Genomic DNA, 23,747 nt, shown 5'->3' with positions numbered 1-23,747 from the left:
CAGATGCCTTACAACTCCCAAATGTAATCCTCCTTTTTGTTTATCCAAGCAAAGATGTGTACGTGACACCTAGCATTTGGCTTCCAAAGAAGAAAGGTCTATCCATTATGGTGCTGGACTGCACAATCAAGGGAGTCTGGAGGGAAATGGTACAACTACATGTACCTTTTCTTTAAATGCAAATGGTCACTAGGTGGTGTCCTCTGACAAATTTTGTCTTTGTTAGTCTTCAGCAAGTGGATGAAAGGGCTGTTTGATGCAGTGTATCTTAACACACAGTCATCTTAGAATTGCAGCTGTAAGGAAGACCACACTACCCAAAGGCTTTGTGTTAAACCACAGCTCCCGAGTGGCAAATCGTCTTTATGTTCTTGGGAAAACCTGAGTGTCATTAGCTGCTCTGATCTTAGAGATGTGTAAAAGCTTGAAACAGCTCAACATAAGCAACACTAAGCTAGAAGAACAACTAGATTCCAATTAGCCCAGCTATCCTTTATGAATTACCTGCAGTTTTCTTTTTTCAATGCAAAACTTACCTCTAGAGAAACCCATATAAACTGACTGCAGTGGAACACCTACTAGTTAGTTTTATACTCATAGGTGATCATAAGAAAACAGAATCTCTCTAATTTTCCATTTCCCATTAATAAAATCTGTTTATGAGTTTAAAAATTACGATTTTCAAAAACATGCAACCTTACCTGATTGTAGTGGGTTTCACAATATGCCAAGCCTTTTCTCTCATAATGACGATGACCCAGGAATGGCTTTTCACATTTTGCACAAACAAAATGCTATGAAGAAAATTATGGATTTATTTTGGATTTCTTGTAAATAATGGTGGATTTTTTTTTGAAAAAGCAAACAAACAATCCCTATTGAACATGACCAAAGCCTACTGAGTTTGCTGTGCCATCTTGAAAATAAGAATTACAACTATTGTTTTATGCTTTTAGATCACTAAAATAATGTTCCTTTTACTGTCTTTAACATTTCAACCCAAAACTTACAAAAAAGAAAAAAAAATGCACTGAAGTGATTCTGATATGTTATTAATGACAGAATAAAGTGAGATCAAATAATTTTCACCACGATTACAGTTTGTGAAGAAAGCACTTGCTGGAGGAGAATTTCACAACAAAGACTGCTTCTCTTTGTAACTTAAATGGAAGATAAAGAACTAAATCTTGCACATGGACTTGAAATATGAACTAAACTGCTTTGGAGATATTTACATGGCAAGTAACTGGAAACCACAGGAATATTACAATGCCCATTAGTATTATGTTTGTCACAGAACTTCACTGCCTTTCTATATATCCTGCTTTTCACTTGGTGGCATTTTCTTCTACAAGGACCTTGCAATGCTTCCTTGGACTACTGATTTTAGCTCCGCAAGCAGAAATCTTTTCTCAGTGGGAGATAAGACACATGAAGGTTGAAAATGAGATTAGGAGATCCATTTGCTGACCACTGCTGCATGCTTTTCTAATCCTTTCGTGGAAACTGATAGGCGATATTCCAGTTAAGTATGTTAACGTTTACATTTGTGAAAGACAATATGTCAGCTGATGTTTACCTCCACGTGCCACTGTTTGCCCATGGCATTCACCACACGTCCTTCAATTGGTCTTCTACATGCTCCACAGATGGGGACACCCATTTTGTCATGGCAGGGTAAACAGTATAATTCTCCCTTCAGCTCACGAGCATCAGCAGTAAGTTCCTTCCTGTTCAGAAATTCATTAATTGAGAGCATGAATAAAGGAACTGAACAATTTCAACTCAAGAGCTTCTTTAGAGATAATTTAATTTTTAGCACTTGTTTTAGTAACTATATTTATACTACAATAATGTATTTAGCAGCATCAAATGTGACAGTTCAATATGATTATTTTTTAAACAAGACTGATTGATTCCACAGAAAACTGAGAAAAGCCTGCTAAGTAGGATGCATCAAATCTCTCTGAAAATAGCTACTGAGCTTTTTTCACACAGGTTAGAAAGCTGTAGTCATGCCTGGCTTACATTCTGGCTCTCTTAGCACCAGTATCTTTTAGATATACATTATTGTAACTGAAAGGAAAATGTACTCCTCTGTGTTTTCTCCATGATATCAAACATCAGAGAAAGAAAAATATAAGCTGACAATAGCAGTGGCACAATACCACTTCTGTTTTTCAAATCAGCCTCTGCTATGATCCTGAAATGACAGCTTCCTTTGTACTAAAAAATAAACAACTAATAAAGTATGCTATATCCTACAATGCCCCCTGATCCATGCATCAGTGGGGGATGTAGAAACATGCAGCTACGTATTCTGCAGCTGCAGAAGCTGACAAAATGAGGTCAGAGAAAGCTCAAAAGAAAAACATACTTTGGGCAACTCAACTAAACAGAAAGAACATAGGCAAGATAATGACTGAAGCAGCCAAAGAAGACCACCTTTCTACCCTTTATAGCAGAAAAATAATGTCAATGATTTTGCTGCCATGAGCAAGCTTGTGCCCAGATTTCCTATTTTCTGAGGTGCAAATTAGTCTTTCCTCACTTCCCAACAGATCACCTGTTGTCTGAATGGAAGGTCCAATTCTACCACCGCAAGAGACATAACCAGACACGTCTCTAGTAGCAAGGCACTCAGAACTCATCCCTTTTGCCTTACAGAACTGTTTTCCACTTTAAAATGGAAATGGATGAAGCAAATAAAACCAGCATTCTCCTGTTTTGTGGAACTCAAGTTACCCGCAATTTGCACAGTTGAAATGATCAGGGTGATAAGGATCATTTTTGAAAATGAGAGGCTGTTCGTCAATAATGGCATGGCACTTCTGGCAGATGTACTTTCCTAGGCCTCTGGCTTTTTCCCTGTTATGGCAGGGACGGCAAAGATGTCTGAAACAACATAAAAGAAGACAGGTAAGTACAAGCATCTGTTACTACGGTAAAAAATAGAAATCAAGCATCTAATAGAAACTAGTTTCTATCAGTTCTTTTTTGGAGGAGAATAAAGGCTTTAAAACAATTTCTTTGGTAGGCAAGCCAAGTTCAGAAGAAGGCGTATTATTTTATTTTCTATCACCACAGAAGTATCGTTGGTTCAATTCCTTTCAATTTCATGCTTTACCCTCAAACTCTTAGAAATTTAGATTGGAAGCTGGATGACAAAACAGGCCCTAATTCTGTAAATAACTAGGTATATCACATTAAAAATATGAAATCAATGGCTACATAGTCTACTTAAAAAAATCCATGAAGGATCCCACTGAAGTGAGAGCATTTATTAATGAATAGGGTGATAAACTGGACTCAAATTGGGAACCCATGTTGAAAAATCTATTTAAAAATGACAATACTTCTGCATTTGATTCGTTTCTAAGTGTCTATCACAGTACCCTACTGATCCTGAAACATCACCAGGTATAAAATACACATTTGACAAAAAATCTGGTGTTGAAGTAGATAAGTAGTTAATATTTTATGTGCATAATTTAAGATGTCCACTCTTAGTTTTGTGATGCATTCTTAGACCCTTTTCTCATAAAAGACACTTCAGTTACTCCATCTCAGCAGGAAAGCTTTAGGAACCATAACCTCTACATCTCCCCCAACTTTCATTTCACTTTCATCATGAGCAGTGATAGAAGGAAGGGTGAAGACCCACCTGCCAGCATTCTTGACAAATCCAATATCTGCCAATACTTGTTGGCAGATATCACAGCAGAAGCATTCTGGATGCCAACTGTTGTTCATAGCTTTAATAACACGACCAATAATGAACTCACCTGTAGGAAACACAGTAACGGGATGTAAAATACCATGCTACACAAAATTAGAAGAAGCCTGCAACCGAATCACTAGAATTACATCATCATTTTTGCTTCTCTTTTCTTCTAAAAAAGGACATTTTGGAATTGTCATTGACACAGTGTTGGCTTCTACTCCGCTAGGTCTATAATCAAGCCTTGAAAGGGCTCCAAATTCAAAGGACAACAGAACTGAGTTTGGGTGGCCTTGACCCTACTGCAAGAAAACTGGAGTCAAAGTACAAAGACACAATAGGAGAATGCACTTACTAAATAGTAAATCCAACACATACTGATTTCTGATCTACCACAGAGTCCTGTCCTGTGAGGCACTGAAAAAATGAGAAAACTACCATTCCATGTTCTCTACTGCACAGCCATGCCAAGCATGCACATTGTTCTCTGCATACACATTGCAGCCATGGCCCCTGCGCAGTGCAAACACTGCCTAAAATATGTCAAGAGCTCAGCTTCCTGGTGCTGTGAAAGGCTGAATCCTGGCTCTAAAGAACCTACAAATCAAACAGCTGTCAAAGAGAAGCGATCAGGCAGATAACAGATATGAATGAAATGAAGTCTAGCATGCAAGTCTGTGGCATTCCCATGAAGTCATAGCTTTTCAAGAATAAAATTACATGGTCTCTAGAAGTGTAGGGAAAGCTTGAGGCATCAGTGCTGACAACAGCCCTGTTGATTTTGGCTACTCTCACTAAATTAAAAAACTGGAAAGGTTCCAGGCAGGATCCATGGAGTGCTGCAGGTAAGTGAGCAGAGTGACCTGGGAGGCAGTCCAGCCAGCCCGTCACACCCTCCAGCAAATTCACTTCAAGTCGTCTGTAGGAACAAGTCAGTACATAAAACTGATGAGATTTTAATAGAGTTGGTGCTACGAGGAGTCAGAGTAGAAGCAGCAGAAACTAACGGGCTGTGGCAGCTCGGTAGGAAAAGTCCTGAAGATACATGGTGTAGCTCCTGCATTAACCTGCTAGAGGCCAGAACAGTTTCTGGTCTCTGAATGCTGCAGAGGTGAAGTTCCCTCTGCCAAACTCACCAAAGGGAAGCTAGGAGCAGATCAGCAACAGGAGAGGAGCAGAGCTCTGCCATGTATGGACAATGCTGGTATGCAGGAAGAGCTGTGCTTTGTGTTTCAAGGGGTTAGAAAGGAGGATTCACAGAAGTCCTTTCCAGGCCAAGAGCAGTAAAGGAAAAGGGGAAGCTGTGGCACACAAGAGCAGGAAGAAAACAAAGGAGAGAGACTGCAGAGTAACTGGAGGAACACAAAGGTCCCTCACACTTGGGAAGTGACTGGACTGTAGAAGGAACAAAGCAGTTCCCTTATGGTTTGTCACACACTTCAAGTTCACTCAGATATCACCAGTGAGCTCTTCCTCTTCCCCTGCTTGTTCAAATCTGCAGCTGTAAATCTGCTTCCCCTCCTTCCAGCATCCGAGCCCTCCCTCTGCACAAGGGAAAGGCCTTACTAAGATAAGTGAAAGTTGTAACAGCTTGCCCAGGTGCCTCAGAAAAATAAGAGCTTCCAGACCTGGTCAAGCAAGGGTACGGCAATGACTTCTCAACCCCAACCAAGCAAAATGTGTCACACACAGAAAACGTGGTGTAAAAGAAAACTCGCTGTTGATTACAGTGTAGCAGACATGCAAGCATTTACTCAATAGCAGCAAATAAAATGCAGCCCTCAGTGTTACACAGGGTAGACAACAGATGCTGAAGCCTTAAATTTTGTGTCAAAAATAGAAAGCTGGTGATATCACTAGATGATAAAGACTCCTTCTACAGAGGAGAACAACATGGACAGGTTACAATGGTCAAAACAGATTAAGACTTGTGGGAGGGTTTCAGCTGCATGAGAAGGAACATGTGAGTACATGCATGTGGATGCAGAAAATCAGGAGTTCATGAATGGGCTGTTCATTGAGTCACTGGATGAACAGTTAAACTACTCATGCAAATAATGAAACCTTTTTTTTCAAAACCTACTGTTTGATGACCTTTAGGAAAAGCAGCTCCCTAAATTCACTGAAGTTCATTCTGAAAGTTCCTCAGCTGTGTGGGGCCACCTCCCAGAGGAGATACAACAGGGCTGCACATCTTCCCCCAGCAACATATGTTGACTTCCCATTTGTGTTCAGTGTGAAATATTTCACAGGAATGTAAAACTTACCACACTGATGGCAGCAAGGGGCAAAAAGCATTTGAAAATCATGTTCGCAGTACTTCCTCCCTTCAAACTGCAAATGGAAAACAAGGCAGGAGAGGTTAGGAGCATGCCCTTGACAGTATTTACTGTAACACAGCAGGTAGTTTTCACAAGCAACTGAGTAGCAGAGGATAAGGAGCTGCATAATAAGCAAACCAGACCACATGCTAGAAAAACAGGCAAGAAATTCACCCACCGTAATTCAGGTACTGTTATTAATACAACATCATTCCTTTAATACTGCTGAAAGTGTAACCCATCTTCTTTTATATCACAACAGATGCCTGAATTTTGAGAGACTAATGAAAATCTGATGCAGACAGAATTCTATGCAGGAAATTAGCTTTTAAAAACTCTTCCTGGGGGGAAGCATTTTCCCTGAACCTATTTGATCCCTTCCTCACTCTGTGTTTCCTGTAAGAATGGCCCAGCACGCTGGAGGAAGTAAGTCTGGGGGAAGGAAGAACACCCAGCAAAAGAAACCTTCGCAATTCATGGAGCACTGCAGGCAAAACATGAAAAGAAATCATGCTTTTCCTTCACAACGTTTGTTTGAGGAAATTTTAAAGAACAAAATTCTCTAAACTGGCTAGATGGAATAAGGAGCTGATCTGAAGTGAGTCAGAGTTGAATTTTCTCAAAGCTTAGAGAAGTTCAGTTGTAGGTCATGCTCATACAGAAAAAAAAAAAAATCTGGAAAAAAATGGTATGGCACTACATTAGCAGTCTAACTGAGGAATATGTAAGAACATGTAGACAAGTATGTCCTAAAGCCATGGGAAATGTTTAGATACCTTCAGGCACACCACTGGTAGACACAAATGCCAGCTAGCATGTTAAAACCAGACAGATAATATTAGGTATGTTTGGATTTGAATGTCTTAAGTTTAAAAACCTGGAAAGAAGCACAGCAGGAAAACCCCACTCCTTTCTTTGTACTGAATCTAACACAAAACAAAGTAAATAGCGTAACATATTACCCACAAATTAAGTTTTGATGCACAGATTGAAAATACAGCCGTATGTATCCTTTTGCACTCTGAAATTTCAAGGATCAAATAAAACATAAGTACAGTAATACAGTGCAATATACAGAACCACTGGCAGGATTTCATGCGACCATTTAGAAATCACTGAAAACATGAGATCAGAAACTTAATTTCTGTGCCCAGCCTGAATCTCACCTACACAAGGATCAGAAAGATGCGTGCTCCACTGTCTCTTTCCAGAAGCCTATTCCAGCAATTCATCAAGGGCTTTTAATACTCTAAAACAGATGACTTTTTAATTGGAAGTAGTGTTTGTGTTGTTTTTTGTTTTTTTTTAATGAAGAGACAGAGGTCTATTAGTGTCTCAAAGAGTAATGGTAACTATTAGTTCATTGAGAATGTGCTTACTTCCTGCCAAATGTAATTCTTTTTAAACTGAACAAAAAAACCCACCACCAGAAAGCTTCCAGCCTTGTGTAAACAGCTGGTACATTGGGAGATGCATATGTTTGCTTGGATTTCAGAGCCACAAATTGATCTGGGCAGACCGAACAGGTTTCTGTCAGGCAAGTTGGTTACTATTTGCTTTTATTTATATTTTCAACATTCTTGGCTTGTTTGTGCAGCATTTGTGGATGGTCCAGCAGCTCCTCCATCAGAGAAAGTCTTAAGTTTTTATGACAAATGACACACCACGGATTTTAAAAGCAAGGTCACTGGACTGTTGTATGGTGGAGGTCCGTTAATTCTATGGTTCTGTGTAGCACATTTCACCACAACATTATCTCCAGCTGATCTCCACATCTTTACTAACCTATGATTTGGAAAGACTTGCACAAATCCCGATTCTTTACAGATGCTTCCTTTAGGGTAGTTTCTGGTAAAGCTCAATGAAAGAAAACACTCCAGGTTGAAATGGAATAGAAATAAATTTGAGAAGTTCACTGCAGTTGCACTTTCCTTTTATTTTGTTACAGGTTATTAGAAACATCTTTAAAAAAAAAAAAAAAAAAAAAAAAAGTAGCTTCATAAGGATTTTGTTGCATTTCTTCTACTGTGGGATGCACGTCTCTAAACCCTTCCATCTTCCCTCCCCCAGCACAGCGCAGAGGAGGCTGGCCTTTTTCTGAAACAGAGCAGAGAGATGCCCAAGGGCTCCTGGGAGGCTCATAAGGATCCTAAAAGTTCTTTTAACAAACAGCTGTGCTACAAGTAGTATTCACCTATGTTTGAAAGTGAGGTGCTCACAGTTCCTATTGGGAGAGACTTCTAGGGAGGTCCATTTCTGAAGTCCAGAGTCACAAGGTCTTGAGAAAAAGCCCACTGAGTAATTGCAATGGGGCAAACCAGCCACCAAAGCTGCCCGTGCAAATGGGCTGTTATTCCACTGTCAGTACTGCACTGTGCACTGCTGTCTGTTATCAAACTCTCTGAAGGCAACTGCAGGGAAAGCAGCTTTCTGTCACATTCTGCAGAGATACCAGCTTTTCTTCCTGAGTAGCCTGACCGGTTCTGCCTCACCATGGTGGAGCAGAGCATGAAAACTTATGGCAGCACTTGAGTGCAAATGTGATAAGCGGCTTAATGACTAACTGGGGAAACTCTGCAGTGCTTGCGATATGCACAGGAAGAATATTTAACCTCCCCAAGTCTTTTCCAAGAAACGCTAGCTTACCTGAACTGGGCACAGAATAAACATCATCTAATGCAGGGCTAATAACAATGCATGTGTTTACCCATGGGGAACCTGCTCAGAAAAACACACTACCTGTCCACATCTCCACAAGCATCTTTTTAAAGGGTTCATTAAGCCAGTCCAAGAAAGATATCCTTTCTGCCTAAGAACGATTGAATGTCCTGAATTGAGAGGGGCCCACAAGGATCACTCAGTCCATCTCCTGGCTCCACACAGGACCACCCAAAAATCAGACCCTGTGTTTGAGAATGCTGTCCAAATGTTTCCTTCAACTCTGGCAGCTCGGGGACGTAACCACTGCCCTGGGCAGCCTGTTCCACGCCCACCCCCATCAGTCTCTCTGCTCTGGGCTTAACAAACCAAGGGGTCTCAGCTGCTTCTCACACATCTTGCCCTACAAACCCTTCCCCATTTTTTTAGCCTTTTTTTGGATGCTCTCTAATAGTTTTACGTCCATTTTATGTTGTGTGCCCAAAACTGCACACAGTAATCAAAGTGAGACCACACTAGCACTAAGTAGAGTGAGCAACTGCCCTCTCCAGTCACTGTTTCCTCACAGAGATAACAGATCACCCCAGTTACTCATTACCAGCCATCTCCTGAGCATTGGCCAACCTAAGCTTACCCTTTATCTGCTTAGGGCTGTTCCTGTTCTTCTCTCTCCCCTAAATGCTCTCAGCTGCTATATTCCCAACTCACATGCTGAGGTGCTAAACCACACTGCATGAAAGAAGAGCAAGCTTGCCTCCACTTCTCCATGAGCAACACAGAAACTGTGCCAAGGTTCCAAGGCCAGATTCCACTGCAATCTCAGTGACCACTTCAGTGCTAAATGAAAGCTGTGTAGGCAGCATGGAATATCTGGAGAGTGCAGAGGACTCTGTCAAACATTTCCAACCCGCCCAAAAGGCACACGGGCTAGCACAGTATGGACATTCACTATGTAGAAGATGTCAAGCACAAGCCAATATAAATGTGGGTGGAAGGCTGGGTGATATTTATGAACCATCTTCTGATGCTTGTCAGAGCACTTACAGAGACTGGAAAGTACCTCTCTTCAACAGCAGCAGACAGACTTGCTGATGTAGAGAGAAACTGCAAGACCTTGTGGTAGCCATTAGAAGGACTTGAGGAAGAAAAACGGCCTCAAGTTCAAGCCTCACACAAGTCTTTGGATATTCTCTTATCCTTGATAATCACTTTTTTTTAACTGAAACTTTCCACTTTCTGTGTAACATTTCTCAAGAACAAAGTCACTGCAAGCCTCAACTTATCCTGAAAAAAAACAATTAGCAACTTCAAACAAAAACATATCTAATAAGTACACTAGCCTTCTTTTATTCCCAAAACAATCATTGAGCATTCACTTCTGACTTAATGAATACAAACGTTAACAGTGTAACTAAATACTATTAGATCTCTTGCCCCTGCCAAATAGGTCACACAGCTATGGTCACTGATGAGCAACAGAAAGGTTGTAACATTCCTTGACCAGGTGCAAACATAAGACTTTTTCTTCATTGCAGCCCTCCTCTATCTGTCCTCTAGGAGATACAGACTGTCTCAAAAGACCATTCTACTTTCTGAAAGAAGTCCATGGATTGTCCCACTGTTATTTGAGAGTCAGAAAAATGATGAATAAAGTGCTCACTATTCAGAGAAAATACATTTTATTCTTTTAAGACAGTTTTATCAACAAATGTTTTACTTTTAAAATGTGTGTATCACTTCATATTTGACTCCAATCTTAGCATGTCAGGGCAGACTCTTTACCATGCCTGCAAGCAGGGAGCAACTCATATAATACTAACAATAATAATGCAAGGTGTAAGTATCTAAGGGGTGTTTTGTTTTGTCTTTTCTTAATTGCTACTGTTCTGCAGCCCACCTTTTGATGTGTCATGGACCACTGCTGGCTCATTTGCCTCAAATTGTGCAACATTATCTCTACTGCATTGAAAAACCTTTTGATCCTCAAGCAAGGTGAGAGAAAGCAAGACCAGGAATCCCCTTTGCCAGCCTCTTTTTCCAAGGAACACTCCTCACCCAGTCTCCTTCTCCAAACTATATAGCATGACTCTGTATAATTAAAAACACAACTGTGGAAAATGAAATGTGCTCTTGACACAACGATGGCACTGCATGTGAAGTGGGTTAGAACAGGATTTTCAGAAGCAACTAAACATTTGATAATTTTGAGAACTCTACCTTTGATCTGTTTGAGCCTCAGCTAGCTTCAGGTAATAATAATGATAATAATCAGGTAAATAATAATGATAAAACCCTGTATCCCATGATCTACCCTTCCTTACACCCATGGTTAAAGAAAGGTGAGTGGGGTATATTAAACTCTGGGTTTACCTGACTCAGGCCTCACCTGATTTTGGTTGTCAACACATCTTGAACTCAGCATGCTGGCTTACAGCTCATCTCTACAAACAATATTTCAGAAACTGTGCAGGCCTCACTCACTCACTCAGCAATAAATCTCCTAAAGACTGCAGGATGCAGGGATTTCCCTTTGATGACTCTCTTCTAAGAAGAATGCTTTCCCTGTATTTCTGATGATATATATAGTCTACAGATTTTAAGGAAAAAAAATACGCACAGGGAGAGAAATCTCCAATAGTTCTTTTCTCAGCCCTAGCAAGACTAAGTTACACACTTAAATAAGGTTATACACACTAATATTCTCCGAACAAGCACAGAAACATTTCTTCTTTTTTCTCCCCTCTACCACGTATAATCTTTTGGAACTCCATTTCTTCAACAACACTTGCTAAGGTATCGATCAGTCTGTAGTTACTTCTCCCAGCTTACCTCATAGAAGAGCCCTTCAGGAAACTGCTGGAAGCACTGGGCACACACGAAGCACTGCTCGTGGTACAGCTCACCATTGCTGTTGACAATTTTCTCTGCTGGTGCAAAGCCCCCTCTACAGCGCTCACAGATGGCATTTGCGAGTGCGTTTGCCATGTTGCTGTTATAAAAACAAGAAACAGAAAGAAAATGAGCCTCAAAGGCAGCACAACTGATTCTGGTTCTCTATTTTTTCCCAAAGCCAATGGCATCAGCCTAACGCTAGGCTGCCCACTGAAAACTTTTCCATGAACTCAATGACTTGTGGTGCTCCCTTAGAAATAAAACTGTTGTTTCCCTCTGGCTCCAAATGCTTTGGAAATAAAAACCCCACGATCTGCTCTAATAATTATTGATTACTGTTACAGATGCATTTGCTGCCTCTTTATGATGAGAAAAGACAGGTAATTCGAAGAAGTAATATAAAAAGTCATGGAACACATTAGAATTACAGAAAATAAGGGCAAATGTTAGCAGTAATTGAGGACTTCACACTAGAAAATATAAGTGTTAATTCTAAAATAATTCATAATTCTAGAATACGAGAATTCTAGAATATGAGAGTATAACAACATTAATTCAAAAGCTCTAAACAAGCAATGTGGAAGAGCTTAAGATATTTTGTCTGGCAGATTACTAAAAACCACAGCAGGTAAACAATCAAATCTGTAAAATCACTTCAAGCCATATACAACTTGTAGAAATAACAGTTTAAAGTCATAGGATTTTCAGCTGGTTTGTTAGGGTTCATCTCCATAAAAGCAGATCACAGCACCCCAGCACCAGACCAAGGGCAAGGAGAAGGTAGGAATGCTCTGGCTGCAGTGCTGGGGTGCTCCACCATGACCCAGGCATAGGGCAACACAAACTGGTGATGCAAAAAAAAGAAAAGCTCAAATAGCAATCTTGGTTGCTTCTCAAAGGCATGTGACAATAGAATGAGTGTGATAGCTGCAAAATATCAGGGGGATTGCAACTTCCCTAGGATTGTGTTCACATGTCAGTACAGCTGTCTTACACTTAATTAAGGCTCTAGTACCAAAAAAAAGTCACTTATTTGTCCTTTGCAAGTGCTTTCTTACTAATACTTGGGTTCTCAAGGCTATGCCTTTCAGGGTCACTTCTCTGCCCTAACATCACTTGATAGCAGAAAGCAAATACAGGGCAGTGGTCTAGTTTCATACAATCTGACCACAACTGACAAAAGCACTGCTGCAAATATTTGTCTGGATGCTTACTGGGACATTATTTTATACACGGGCACAGATTTGGATATAGTAAAGAAATCTCCTGCTGCATTCGCCAGTGTGGAGTGCAGGGTCCTGTGTAAGATGCCAAGACTTGCAGGGGACTATTGAGACTATTGAGGGGATAACACCTCTTGGCTCCCTTCAGGCTCGACAGGAAGTGAATTCAGACCTTGCACAACATTTGAGTTAGCAAGTATACACCTACCACATAGCTCCAAAAGGAATGAGCTTTATCTGTTTCTTACACTGTACCACAGAAGAGCCATACACAAGGTCACATCCGACCAGTTATTATTAGCTGTCTCTTATTTCTCTCTCAGGAGCACTCTGCAGAAGACAACTCTGCCATCAAAATACTCACTGTCCTTACAGCAAAACAGTGAGCGGCCAAATTTCACAAAGGAGGTCAGACTGAGAAATGGTCCATTTCATACTTAAGAGATCAACATACTGAAAAACGGCAGTGATTATATGTATGAAGTGTAGTTAAGCATACAGTGAGCCAATGGTCTACACGGATTACACACGTTTTCTGTAGGGGGAAAAAAGCCAGACACTTCACCCATCCTCTGAGTTAATCAGAATGAGCAGTAATCACAACATAAACCATGAGCCTCACCATCACCTCACCAGTTCCTGAGGTATAACTTATAAGTTATTTAATGCTAAGTGCTGTCAGAGAAAAAATGTAATCCAAGTAAAAACACGTATGTAAAAACAGTGATGCATGCAACAGTCCTGCATTAGTGAAACAGTCTGCACGTTTGCCCAAAACAAGCAAACAATCTGAAGTCAGAGACTACTTGGCAAATGCCAACCCTGCTTCAACCCCCGATAAAAACTTCTGATGCAATTACTGGCTAAGTTCACAGCACCAGCTCAAATTTTAGTTGATGATTACAACTGGCAACGTATCAAACACAGAACTGTGGTAAAGGCTGCCTTAGAGAATGGCTTACAGAGCCCAGATGGTAAAAAACACGGCGACGGTATGCCAATAATGTCACTGCAGTTACAGCCCAGAGCTGAACAGCATGGACTTACAATTTTGCGTAGAAGTCACAAAACTCTTTGTAGAGTTTAATGTCACTGTGCCTACGCTGCAGTTTCGACACTGGTTTCTCGCCTTCATTTCCCGCTGAGTTGTAGGCATTGTGAGAGACCCTGTGAGCAATCTCTTCATCCTCTGGTATCGCGTAGGGGTGACCTCTGTGCTGGAAGTCCATGTTTCTCTAGCTGCTATCACGGGTATATATATTCTGTGCTTATATCGCGAGGGAGCTGGAGGCAAAGGCAGCAGAACAATGTGCCGGGCTTCTCCTTGTTCCCAAACGAAGTGACTGACTTTCAGCAGCTCTGTGTCATTGAGCCAGAGCTACCCAGCACCCTGCCAGAGCTTCAAGTTAAAAGCTGGGCTGCGGAGGAGCACATTCCAGCACCAGGCTGTCATGCACACCCAGATGCTGGAAAGGGGCTTTGCTGCTGGCTGCTGATGGAGAAATCCTCTTGGGCCTGGAGAGCTGTTTTGTGAGCAACCTATGTGAGCCAACATGTTCCTCAGCAAACTTGTCTGCAGCTCCTGTTAGCTGAGGGGATGGAGGTGGATTCCAACAGTGCTTTGTCATGGCCTAAACAGCACGAAGAGGAGGTTTCTATCATTAGGTAAATATTGTTTCATGCTTGGATATAATTACACTGTAAAAATGGTCTTTAATGCTCCACTTATATCTTCTAAGTCATATGCTGCATTTATCTATAGACATCTTCCTTCTTGTCAGCACTTCACAGAAAGCGTAGATACAGAGGGACAGTTTGTTTTCTGTTTTGCCTCACAGACTGTTAACTGAAGTGCCAAGTATGCTATTATAGGCAGCAGATGAAGGAAATGAAATGGAGCTTGATTTTCAGCACTGTGCTGTGTTTAGAACAATCACCTAACACAAGGGTGCTCCATAGATTTGAATGCTGTAGTAAGAAATCAAGACGAGGAAGAAAGAAGCAAGAGTAAAAATTAATCATTCTTTCACCACAGAAAGCCCTCCCAGTGTTGCAATTATTTTATAGTTATATTCTCTTCAAAAACCTGTCGTGCATTCCTTACTGGGAATGGTATCACCAGCTGCAGGTTTGCCCTCCTGCAAACTCCACCTTGCTTGGGACAGGCAGCTTCCAGGAACGTGTAACACCAAACAAAACCAAAAAGGGCTTCTAGAAAACAGTCCTGGGTAACTAGCTTTTGCATGAAATGGACACAACTTTGTTAGCAATCAATCAGGCAGCAAAGGCACGTGCATTTTGTGCTCGTGACACACAGCATGTTGGTATCCAGAGAAATTTCAGGGAGCAAAAGAAAGTGGAGAAGGACAGGAAGAAGGGTAGAGGGAACAAGCAGAGAAATCAGAAATAGAGGACATCGAAGGATGTGTCAGAAATCCCAGTCAAGGCTACTACTTGTTCATATGCTTCCAGCACCTAAAAAACCTAAGAAATTCACTCTTGAGCCTTGAGTGAGCTCTGGACCATATGCCTCAGCACTGGCTGGGGTAACTGAATGAGTGCCCAGCAGACGACATGCTGTTCTCAGTACAAACCTGGGCTCACAAATTGCTGTCTTCTCATGGCCTGGCCAATGCAGTGCTACAGATTTTCTTCTGGAAAGCAAAAGCAAGCAAGTCAGATTTCAGAAATGGGTTTGGTCAGAGGTTTTCCTTTAAATCCCCTTGGTGGCTTCCAAGCAAGCTGCTCCTGTGTGTCAGAAGACATCGTAGCAGGTGGGGCCAAGGAAGCATGACCTGTGTGTTTATGTACCCGCAGGTCTGATTATCCATCTTAGAATCACCGAGAGCTGCAGGTTTTAACAGGCCAAGGAGGCTGGAGCTCAAGTCCTATATTTATCTGCTGTGGGGCAAGCTCTAGACGAAGCAGTGCTTGGGTCATAGCTATAGGCCATGATGACCTTCCCGGAGCACCGCTGAGGGAAGCAGTGATGGAGAGAAAGGCTTCTCCTTTTGCTGTAGCACCCATGTCTTCTGTGCTCACTGAGGTGCCTGCTGGCACAAGCAGACTTGTTCTGCAGACCTCTGGCACTGCTGCCAACAGTTACTCCTGACTCCTTCCCCGTGAGGGAAGAAAGGAGCTTGCCAGGAGTTTAAAAAGGGCCTTCCGGCTACCAAAACAAAACACAGTTTCTACTGGGATGGTCTGGTAATCCACAAATGCAGAGTAGCTGATCATCCTTCTCTTTTTTTTTTTTTTGTCACTTTGCTGCTATGATCTACACCAGGCTGACTAAGACCCTTTGTATCTTCACCAGTAGCTCAGGGTAACCCCAAGGTGCCATGGACCAGGGAGTGAGGAGTCACCAGGCCAGGAAGGGCTGCTGGCATTCCCCGAGGTTGCATCAAGACCTACCTGCCTTGGTAGGGAGAGCAAGGAGGTCAGAGTTGAATTGGAGGAGGTAAGTAGGGAGGAAGGTGACAGAGTGGCTCCCATTGGCACATGGGGGTCTCTGCAGATGCCAAAGCTGATGGCTGAGGAGGCAATGAGAGAAAGAGGCAGAGAGAGGAGGGGAAGCATACCACTGCTGCTGTGAAAGACAGTAGGAAAATCAAATGTATCGCTTTGTGGTTTCTCCGCTCCCACCAGGAAAAACTGCTTTCTCAGGAAAACTCTCCTGGCTGCCCGCTGGTGCCAGCGAAAAGGGACTCTTACAGAGAAGGCTGGGAGGCTGCGAGCCCTGCCGAGTGCCTCGCTCTATTCCCCAAATAGAAGTGCTCAGCAGTCACTGCTCCAAACAAGGTGCTTGGCAAAGGCAGCTGCTGCTTGGCAGTCTGCCCAGTGCCCCGAAATAACGCTGCCGGCTGAGAGCAAACCTGCTGCATCACCACTGCTTTCAGGAAGCCGAGCACCCCGTCGGGATGGATAAGCAAACAGAACGCAGCCCTCCCCTTCCCACAGAGGTAGGGGTGATTTCACTTTAACTGTAAAAGTTAAAGTGCAGAACTACTAGAGGAGAAGCTTTGCCATTAAACCAGCATGAATCTGGAGTGCCACGTGCTGATTTCTGCACTGACCTTTTAAGTGCTAATTGGTCTTTTACATCTTCTTTACTGAAACTGAAAACACTCCTGGGCTCTGCTTGTTGTAATTGTTCATCTCTACAAGCAATTGGAAATAAGGAGTAAATCTTTTCCATAATGAAGATGTACACAATATGTAGGCTTTTTATGTGCCCAGCACTGCTCTGCTTCTGTTGAAAAGGATGGAAAACCACCTTGAAACCACTGCAATAAAAACCAGATGAATTCCAAGCGGTCCTGAAAGTTTCATCATTTGGCATTAGCCACAGAAAGCATGATTAAGCTTCTGTGGTGGGAGTTTAAGCAGGGCAAACAAAAAGACAACTCTAGCTGTTGCGAATAGTTCGGTATAAACGTATTCCAGTATAAACATGTCCAAAATATGCTTTGGTCTCTGCTAGTGGAGAAGGTTCACATTCCATCTCTTCATAAGGAAATGAACACAACTGGAGTAATCAGGTATGCAGCACCTTCCCACACAGCTCTTTTCATCAGCCATAGAAGCACAGTGAGAAATCAGCCTCTAACAGGGTTCATAGAAAAGGAGAACAATATTTAATTGTAGTAATTTTCTGTTGCATGAAATATATTAAAAGAAAAACAAAACAAAACTCCCTACAGTATTGTCTTCCTGCTAATTGCAAACATTACCAAATGAAGCCATGATCTGTGTAAAATGATTTCTTATGAGCACAGATATTTGATCCTCTTTGAAAGGGCCATTTCTTCCCTCGCTACTATTTTTACATCTTATACAGAGATGAAAAACAAAAAGGCCAAGTGTTACACAGGTGCACTAGAAAATCTGTGCTACAAGAGACATGGCATCCTATCACAGTCATTCTTACCATATGCCTCCTGGATAGTTAACTGCACGGGTACTTCTCTGGGCTAAATGTACTCTTCCAACTCAATAAATTTTAAAGATGCATTTACACCAATGCATTTCATATAACATAATTTCTATCCTCTTGCCTAACAAAAGAATAATAAAAAAGACACCCACTCTAAAACGAATTTTCAACAACAAGGAGACAATATCAGGCCCACTAAGCTTGAAAGAATATTTCTATTTGGATGTAAACACCAGAACACCAAGTTCATTTACTTCTAACATTTGAAAGCATTTGGGCAGAATAACACTTAAACCTTTGGAAATCAAAGCAGTAGAAAGCAAAGTGAAAGAGAATTGAGAGCAGTCAGACAATTGCAACCAAATTACAATTAAGTGTTCGTGTGCTCCTCGTCCCTTGCTTAAGGAACAAATTTAAAGTCCAAATACATAAAAATGTACAAGGTTGATCTTTGCATGTCCTGACATTTCAAACCTTAGGAAATTTCTCAAAAATAACATTTTCCTAGAACTAATATTCGGTTCATGTCACCCGCTACTGAAATTCACTACAAACACATCCCTGAATCCTTCAAGTAAAGGGAGATATCAGCCTTTGCTCCTGCCCTCACTGTCCATCTGCACCGGCTGGTACCAATGCTTTTACAAACCGAGCCCTCTGACCTGAACAGCTCACCCAGGAGCTATAATTAATTCCTTGACTAAACGTAACATCCAGCCTGCCAGGAAAGACTTCCATGATGTCCGCAAAGTTCCTTATAGGGCTGAAATGACAGCCAGCAGCAGACTTTTTGGCTGTAAATGATGCTCTTATTATAGCAATGTCTGCACTGCAGACAACATGCTAAGAACTGACCTTCAACCTATGTGCTGAGGGACAGCACTTGCTTGTCTCCCAAATCCTCAATACTACCACTAATCTGCACCTTCAGCAGAATTTTTTCACCTTCACTAAGTCTGCTTTTCTAGGCTTATAACAATGAAGTTTTTCACTTCCTGAATTAAACAATTTGTTTGGGGCAGAAGGCAGCATGTGGTAAAGGAAACGTCTTTTCAGCTGTTCCTCTTTTAATTCTCTTCACTCACAAATTAAATTGCAATTGTGAGTCATTCTGGGGTTTGGTTTCCCATTTTTTTCTTCATATGCTCACTGCAGTATCACCCAGCTTTAAAACCAGGAGGGAAGGCAGCTAAGTCATCTTCAGTTCTTACAGCAAAATTAAGCACTGGCACTAATATTCAACAGATGAAAGAGAATAATCAGAAGCAATTTGTGTTCCTAATAGTCATGCATGAGTCATATATTGAGAAATAAAGCTAATCCAAAATAGCAGTACCCTTATACTCCATTACGACAGTCACAGAATTTTGTGTAACACAAAGCAAGGGTCTTCATTTTGTACTTTATTAGCTATTTGGTATGGGTCTCTGACATTTCAAGTAAGCACAAAGGAATTCCAGTAACAGTTACCGAAAAGCAACACTTGCCAAGCATTTTCCAATCCAAAGGCTTCGTTAAGTATTGCAAGATTTTTAATTTTTTTTTTATTATTATATTTTCACCCCAACAGTTGACAGATCCTAAGTGGGTGAAGCGGGAATGAATGAATCCAACATACACCTGTGATACCAGAAGCAAGTTTGTGAGAAAAAATGGAAGAAGTTCACATTTGCCAGGCTTATCTGAGGGAGTGGAGCAGGGGTTCACTAGGCAATCTGCTCAGCAGAATAAAAGGGAATGGAGAGTGCAGGCAGGGCTTTTTGCTTTGAATGAGAGGGCCTCAAGCCCTACCAAACTTCCTTCCCCTTTGCTACATAACATTGAAGGTGTGGGGATAGTGTGAGGATTAGCTTAAGAAGGGAATGCTATTTAGAAGTAAGCAACTGCTTGTACACTTCAGGCAAAATTCCTAACTCGCAGCCAGGTCGCTACTGGAGCTACACCAAGGCTGCAGTGCTGGCATGCACCTTATGAGAAGAAAATGACATGTAAGGAACAGCTTATTAAAGATATTAGAAACATAATGCATGCTTCAGTCTTTGAAGCCATCAAGGAAGAATGTACAAAACAACATACCAATAGCTGAACATCACGTGAAACAAAAAGCTTGAAATGCAAACTTTCCATACGGAAGAAGAGCAGAATGAGCAAGGGCAGTTTTGACTCAGTACTACAAGTGGGCAACATTTTTCTAGTAGCTGCATAGGAACAGAGTTTAAGAGCACAGTGTGCATGGACTTTAAGGGCTAGAAAAGACAACAGCTTCACAGCTTCACTTTCATCCATACATTCCTTGCTGGAAGAGCTGAATCTCTTGGATCTTTTATTTAGAAAGGCACAGCTGAGAAATGCTGCCAGGTATCACTAGCTTTCTGCCAATTTGTTTCTGTCTTTTTATTTTTATGAGGCTAATAGCTAAAAACTTTTAATTAATTTTCTTCTAGCTCTATCATGACCAGAGCACGCAGAAAAAGCAGAAGAAAAGGAAATATCACAAAAATCATGAAACAAGTCCCTTTTGTTGGGAAAAAAGCTCCTGTCAATGTTATGATGCCTCATCTTGTTCACATAGAAGGATGAATCCTAAAGCAACATACAGTCTCATGGCACAGCTGAGTAGCATCATCCAAAACCACTGCTCACAGGACAATATGTATGAAATCATTACTTCAGAACGCTGTCAAGAGCTACCTAAACCCAGAACCTTCTACAAAGATAGCAGATAAAGATGAAAAAATGACCAGTGCCTGCACCTCCTATGACAAAATGAGCAAAGAAAAAATGAATGACATGCACTATGGCTCTGGATAATGCACACCAAAATTCAGAGGCATCGCTTCCATTTGGGAAGCACCCTGAGATTCCCAGGTGCGAGGTGAGAGTGGAGGAGCTAGGAGATGGGAAAAACATCAGAGAATGTCACAGAGTGCCTGGGGAGCCCTGGGGCCACTGCTGGCTGCAAGCTGGGATTACCACCCAGGGAAGCCCCATAAAAGCCCCTCTCTCTTCATCTGTCTCCTGCACTTGAGCACTGCCAGAGCTGCTCCTGCATCTGGAGAGCATCATGGAACAGCACATGGGTCCCTCGAGGACACCCGTCAGCCTGGCATGTGAAACAGCTGAGAGACACCGGAAGAGAAAAACAGGAGAGGAACCCAGTACTGCACCCTTTTCAAGCCTGTTCTCCCCAGTGCCTGCATGCTGGTAATTTAATAAGTTGTGACGTTCACATATTAGCTTTCACAATTTAGCCTCTCCTCTGCAGAATATTTCCATGCGTAAATTCAGTCCAGTGTGACGGACTGCATTCAAAGGAGAACTAAATTATAATGAAGAACAACGAGCAATCACATTATGTTTTCTGTAAAGAATGTTTGATAAGATGCTATCAAAACAGACAAAATAATAATAATACAAAGATCTACAATTTATACTTCCCCAGATAATGCTCTCAGAGCAACGAAGATCCTAATTGCTATCATCACTGAAGCTCAACAAATTTGCAGAAATCGCTGACTGTTACAATGAGGCAAATGTAGGAGCAGCAGTAGTTTCTGTCACGCAGGCATTTACCTCCGGTCATTTGGAGTCACAGGAGGTTATAGTCAGGGTGAGCAAGTGAAGTAAAACTGCGTTGGAGTTATTATGCAATCTGAAAGACAAGGGGTGAGCAAGAAGGCAAGAGAAATAGGGTGTGTTTGGTGTGAGTTATTTTAACCCCTGAAGTAATGAAATGAAAAGCACAAATGAAAAGCACGGCCTCTAGTCATTTGGATATCTCACAAGCTCTAAGTATGGCAGTATTAAAATGGAACCACGAAGCACACTTTTGCTGGCTGGAAGTTACTTTAATTTACAGCAATAAAAACTCAATGCTACATTTACATGGACAAGTACTCTCTTCAATTAGAGCATCTAGCAGATGAGCCAAAGCGTTTTTTTAATCAGGAGTTCCAAAACAGGAGTTTCAAAACATCTGATTCAGTTTGATATTTTGAGGTCCCAATTGTATTACTCTGGCAGTTTCTAACTACCACAGTGATTAACTGCATTTTTTTTTTTTTGTGACTGAACGTTTATTTTCAAGCTTTTGATGATTTAACAAACTGGATTTTTTTTCCTCTCCTCTCCTCTCCTCTCCTCTCCTCTCCTCTCCTCTCCTCTCCTCTCCTCTCCTCTCCTCTCCTCTCCTCTCCTCTCCTCTCCTCTCCTCTCCTCTCCTCTCCTCTCCTCTCCTCTCCTCTCCTCTCCTCTCCTCTCCTCTCCTTCCCTTCCCTTTCCTTCCCTTTCCTTTTTTTAACAACATACTGAATTATTACTGCTTTACTCACTAATACTGGCACTACGAGGAAGCTGAACTGAATGATAGAATCATTAAGGTTGGAAAGGACCTCTTGGATCATCCAGTCCAACCACCAGCCCACCTCTACCATGCTCTCTGACCACGTCCCTCAGTGGCACATCCACACGGTTCCTGAACACCTCCAGAGAAGGTGATTGCACCACCTCCCTGGGCAGCCTGTGCCACTGCATCACCACTCCTTCTGAGAAGAAATGCACCTGAGCCCAACACTTCTCATATATCACTGTTACCCAGGAGAAGAGGCTGACACCACTGTGCCACAATTTCCTTTCAGGTCACTGTAGAGACCAATGAGATCTCCCCTGAGCCTCCTCTTCTCCAGACTAAACAATTTCAGTTCCCCCAGCTGCTCCCTGTAAGACTTGTGCTCCAAACCCTTCACAGCACTACTGCCCTTCTATGGACGTGCTTCAGGGCCTCACTGTCTTTCTTGCAGTGAGAGGCCGAGAACTGAACACAATACCCGAGGTACGGCTTCACCAGAGCTGAGGACAATCACCTCCCTACGCCAGCTGACAGCACTAATTCTGATACAAGCCAGGATGCCACTGGTCTTCTTGGTCACCTGGGCACACTGCTGGCTCATGTTCAGCCAGCTGTCAACTAACACCCCACACCCTTCTCCTTCGCACAGCATTCTAGCCACTCTGCCCCAAGCCTGTAGCGATGCCTAGGGTCATTGGGACCAAAATGCAAGATGCAGCACTGGGTCTTGTTGAACTTCATCCAATTGGTCTCAGTCCACGGATCCAATCTGTCCAGTTTCCTCTGAAGGGCCTTCCTAGCTCCAGGCAGATCACTGTTTCCATCTAACTTCTGCAAACTCACTGAAATCACACTCAATCTCCTTGTCCAATAAAATCACCAATAAAAATATAACTGGACCAGCCCCAATATCAACCCCAGAGGGACATCACTTGTGACCAATCACCATCTGCATTTAACTCCATTCATCACCACCCTCTGGGCTCAACCCTCCAAGCCAGTTCTTTACCCAGCAACATCTACCTGCAGAAAGAGGTTAAGTAAATGTTAACATTTGTGATGCTACTAAGAAATGTTGTCAGTGCAAATTAAATTAAACAGGTTTCCAGTTACAGATCTGTTCTTTCTGACTTCAGGGACAGGAGGTCATTGGGCAGGACATGTGGCTGAAACACCTGCACCAATTTGCTGTCTATTACATGTAGGCTCTTGATGGCAGGCTGAGAAGACCACTGACCTTGCACAACTCCCAGAATCTCAAAAGGCAAGAGAGACACTACCACACTGCCATTGTCTGGGAGCTGGGGAGGGTATTTCTTTTTATTCTCACCTATGAGCTTTGCAGCACAGAGTCTATCCCCCAAGGCTGAGTGGGGTATAAGAATGTGCTTATGTCTCCCATTTCATCTGTGAGGGAGTCTCTGTGCATGAAATTCTGGGGCACATCCACATGCCTGGAGCCAGTGTGCGCAGGAGGGCAGGAGGCTGAATGGTCCCAGCAGGAAGTCAGAGTTGCCAATTTAGAAACAGTAACTCACTCGCACAGATGTACCCATCAGTTTCAGCAGTAGAGCACAAAGGGGCAGAAACTTTAAAGCTGCTAATGCAGAGAATATCTTCTGAGCTTTCTGCATAGGAGAGCAGAGCA

General features: G+C 42.1%; 1 protein-coding gene across 7 annotated transcripts in view; it reads right to left on the bottom strand.

Annotated features, from left to right (window-relative positions):
- Nucleotides 1-23,747, bottom strand: part of LIMS1 (LIM zinc finger domain containing 1) — a 66,846-nt gene that overhangs the window by 4,724 nt on the left and 38,375 nt on the right. For 5 of the 7 annotated variants that reach the window (XM_031605162.2, XM_090128183.1, XM_031605164.2 and 2 more), the window contains exons 2-7: nucleotides 11,530-11,689; nucleotides 5,989-6,055; nucleotides 3,665-3,785; nucleotides 2,746-2,895; nucleotides 1,580-1,730; nucleotides 702-794 (exon numbers count right to left, since the gene is read on the bottom strand). In XM_031605162.2, coding sequence (XP_031461022.1) covers nucleotides 702-794; nucleotides 1,580-1,730; nucleotides 2,746-2,895; nucleotides 3,665-3,785; nucleotides 5,989-6,055; nucleotides 11,530-11,689 — 742 coding nt within the window. Of the gene's footprint in view, nucleotides 1-701; nucleotides 795-1,579; nucleotides 1,731-2,745; nucleotides 2,896-3,664; nucleotides 3,786-5,988; nucleotides 6,056-11,529; nucleotides 11,690-13,862; nucleotides 14,188-23,747 lie in introns of those variants that run through there. The other 2 variants (XM_090128155.1, XM_031605166.2) reach the window with 1 other exon arrangement.

The sequence above is a fragment of the Phasianus colchicus genome, chromosome 1 (genome assembly GCF_987193195.1).
Source record: "Phasianus colchicus chromosome 1, bPhaCol1.hap1.1, whole genome shotgun sequence".
Lineage (NCBI taxonomy): Eukaryota > Metazoa > Chordata > Aves > Galliformes > Phasianidae > Phasianus > Phasianus colchicus.
This window is presented reverse-complemented; position numbering and strand designations above follow the sequence as displayed.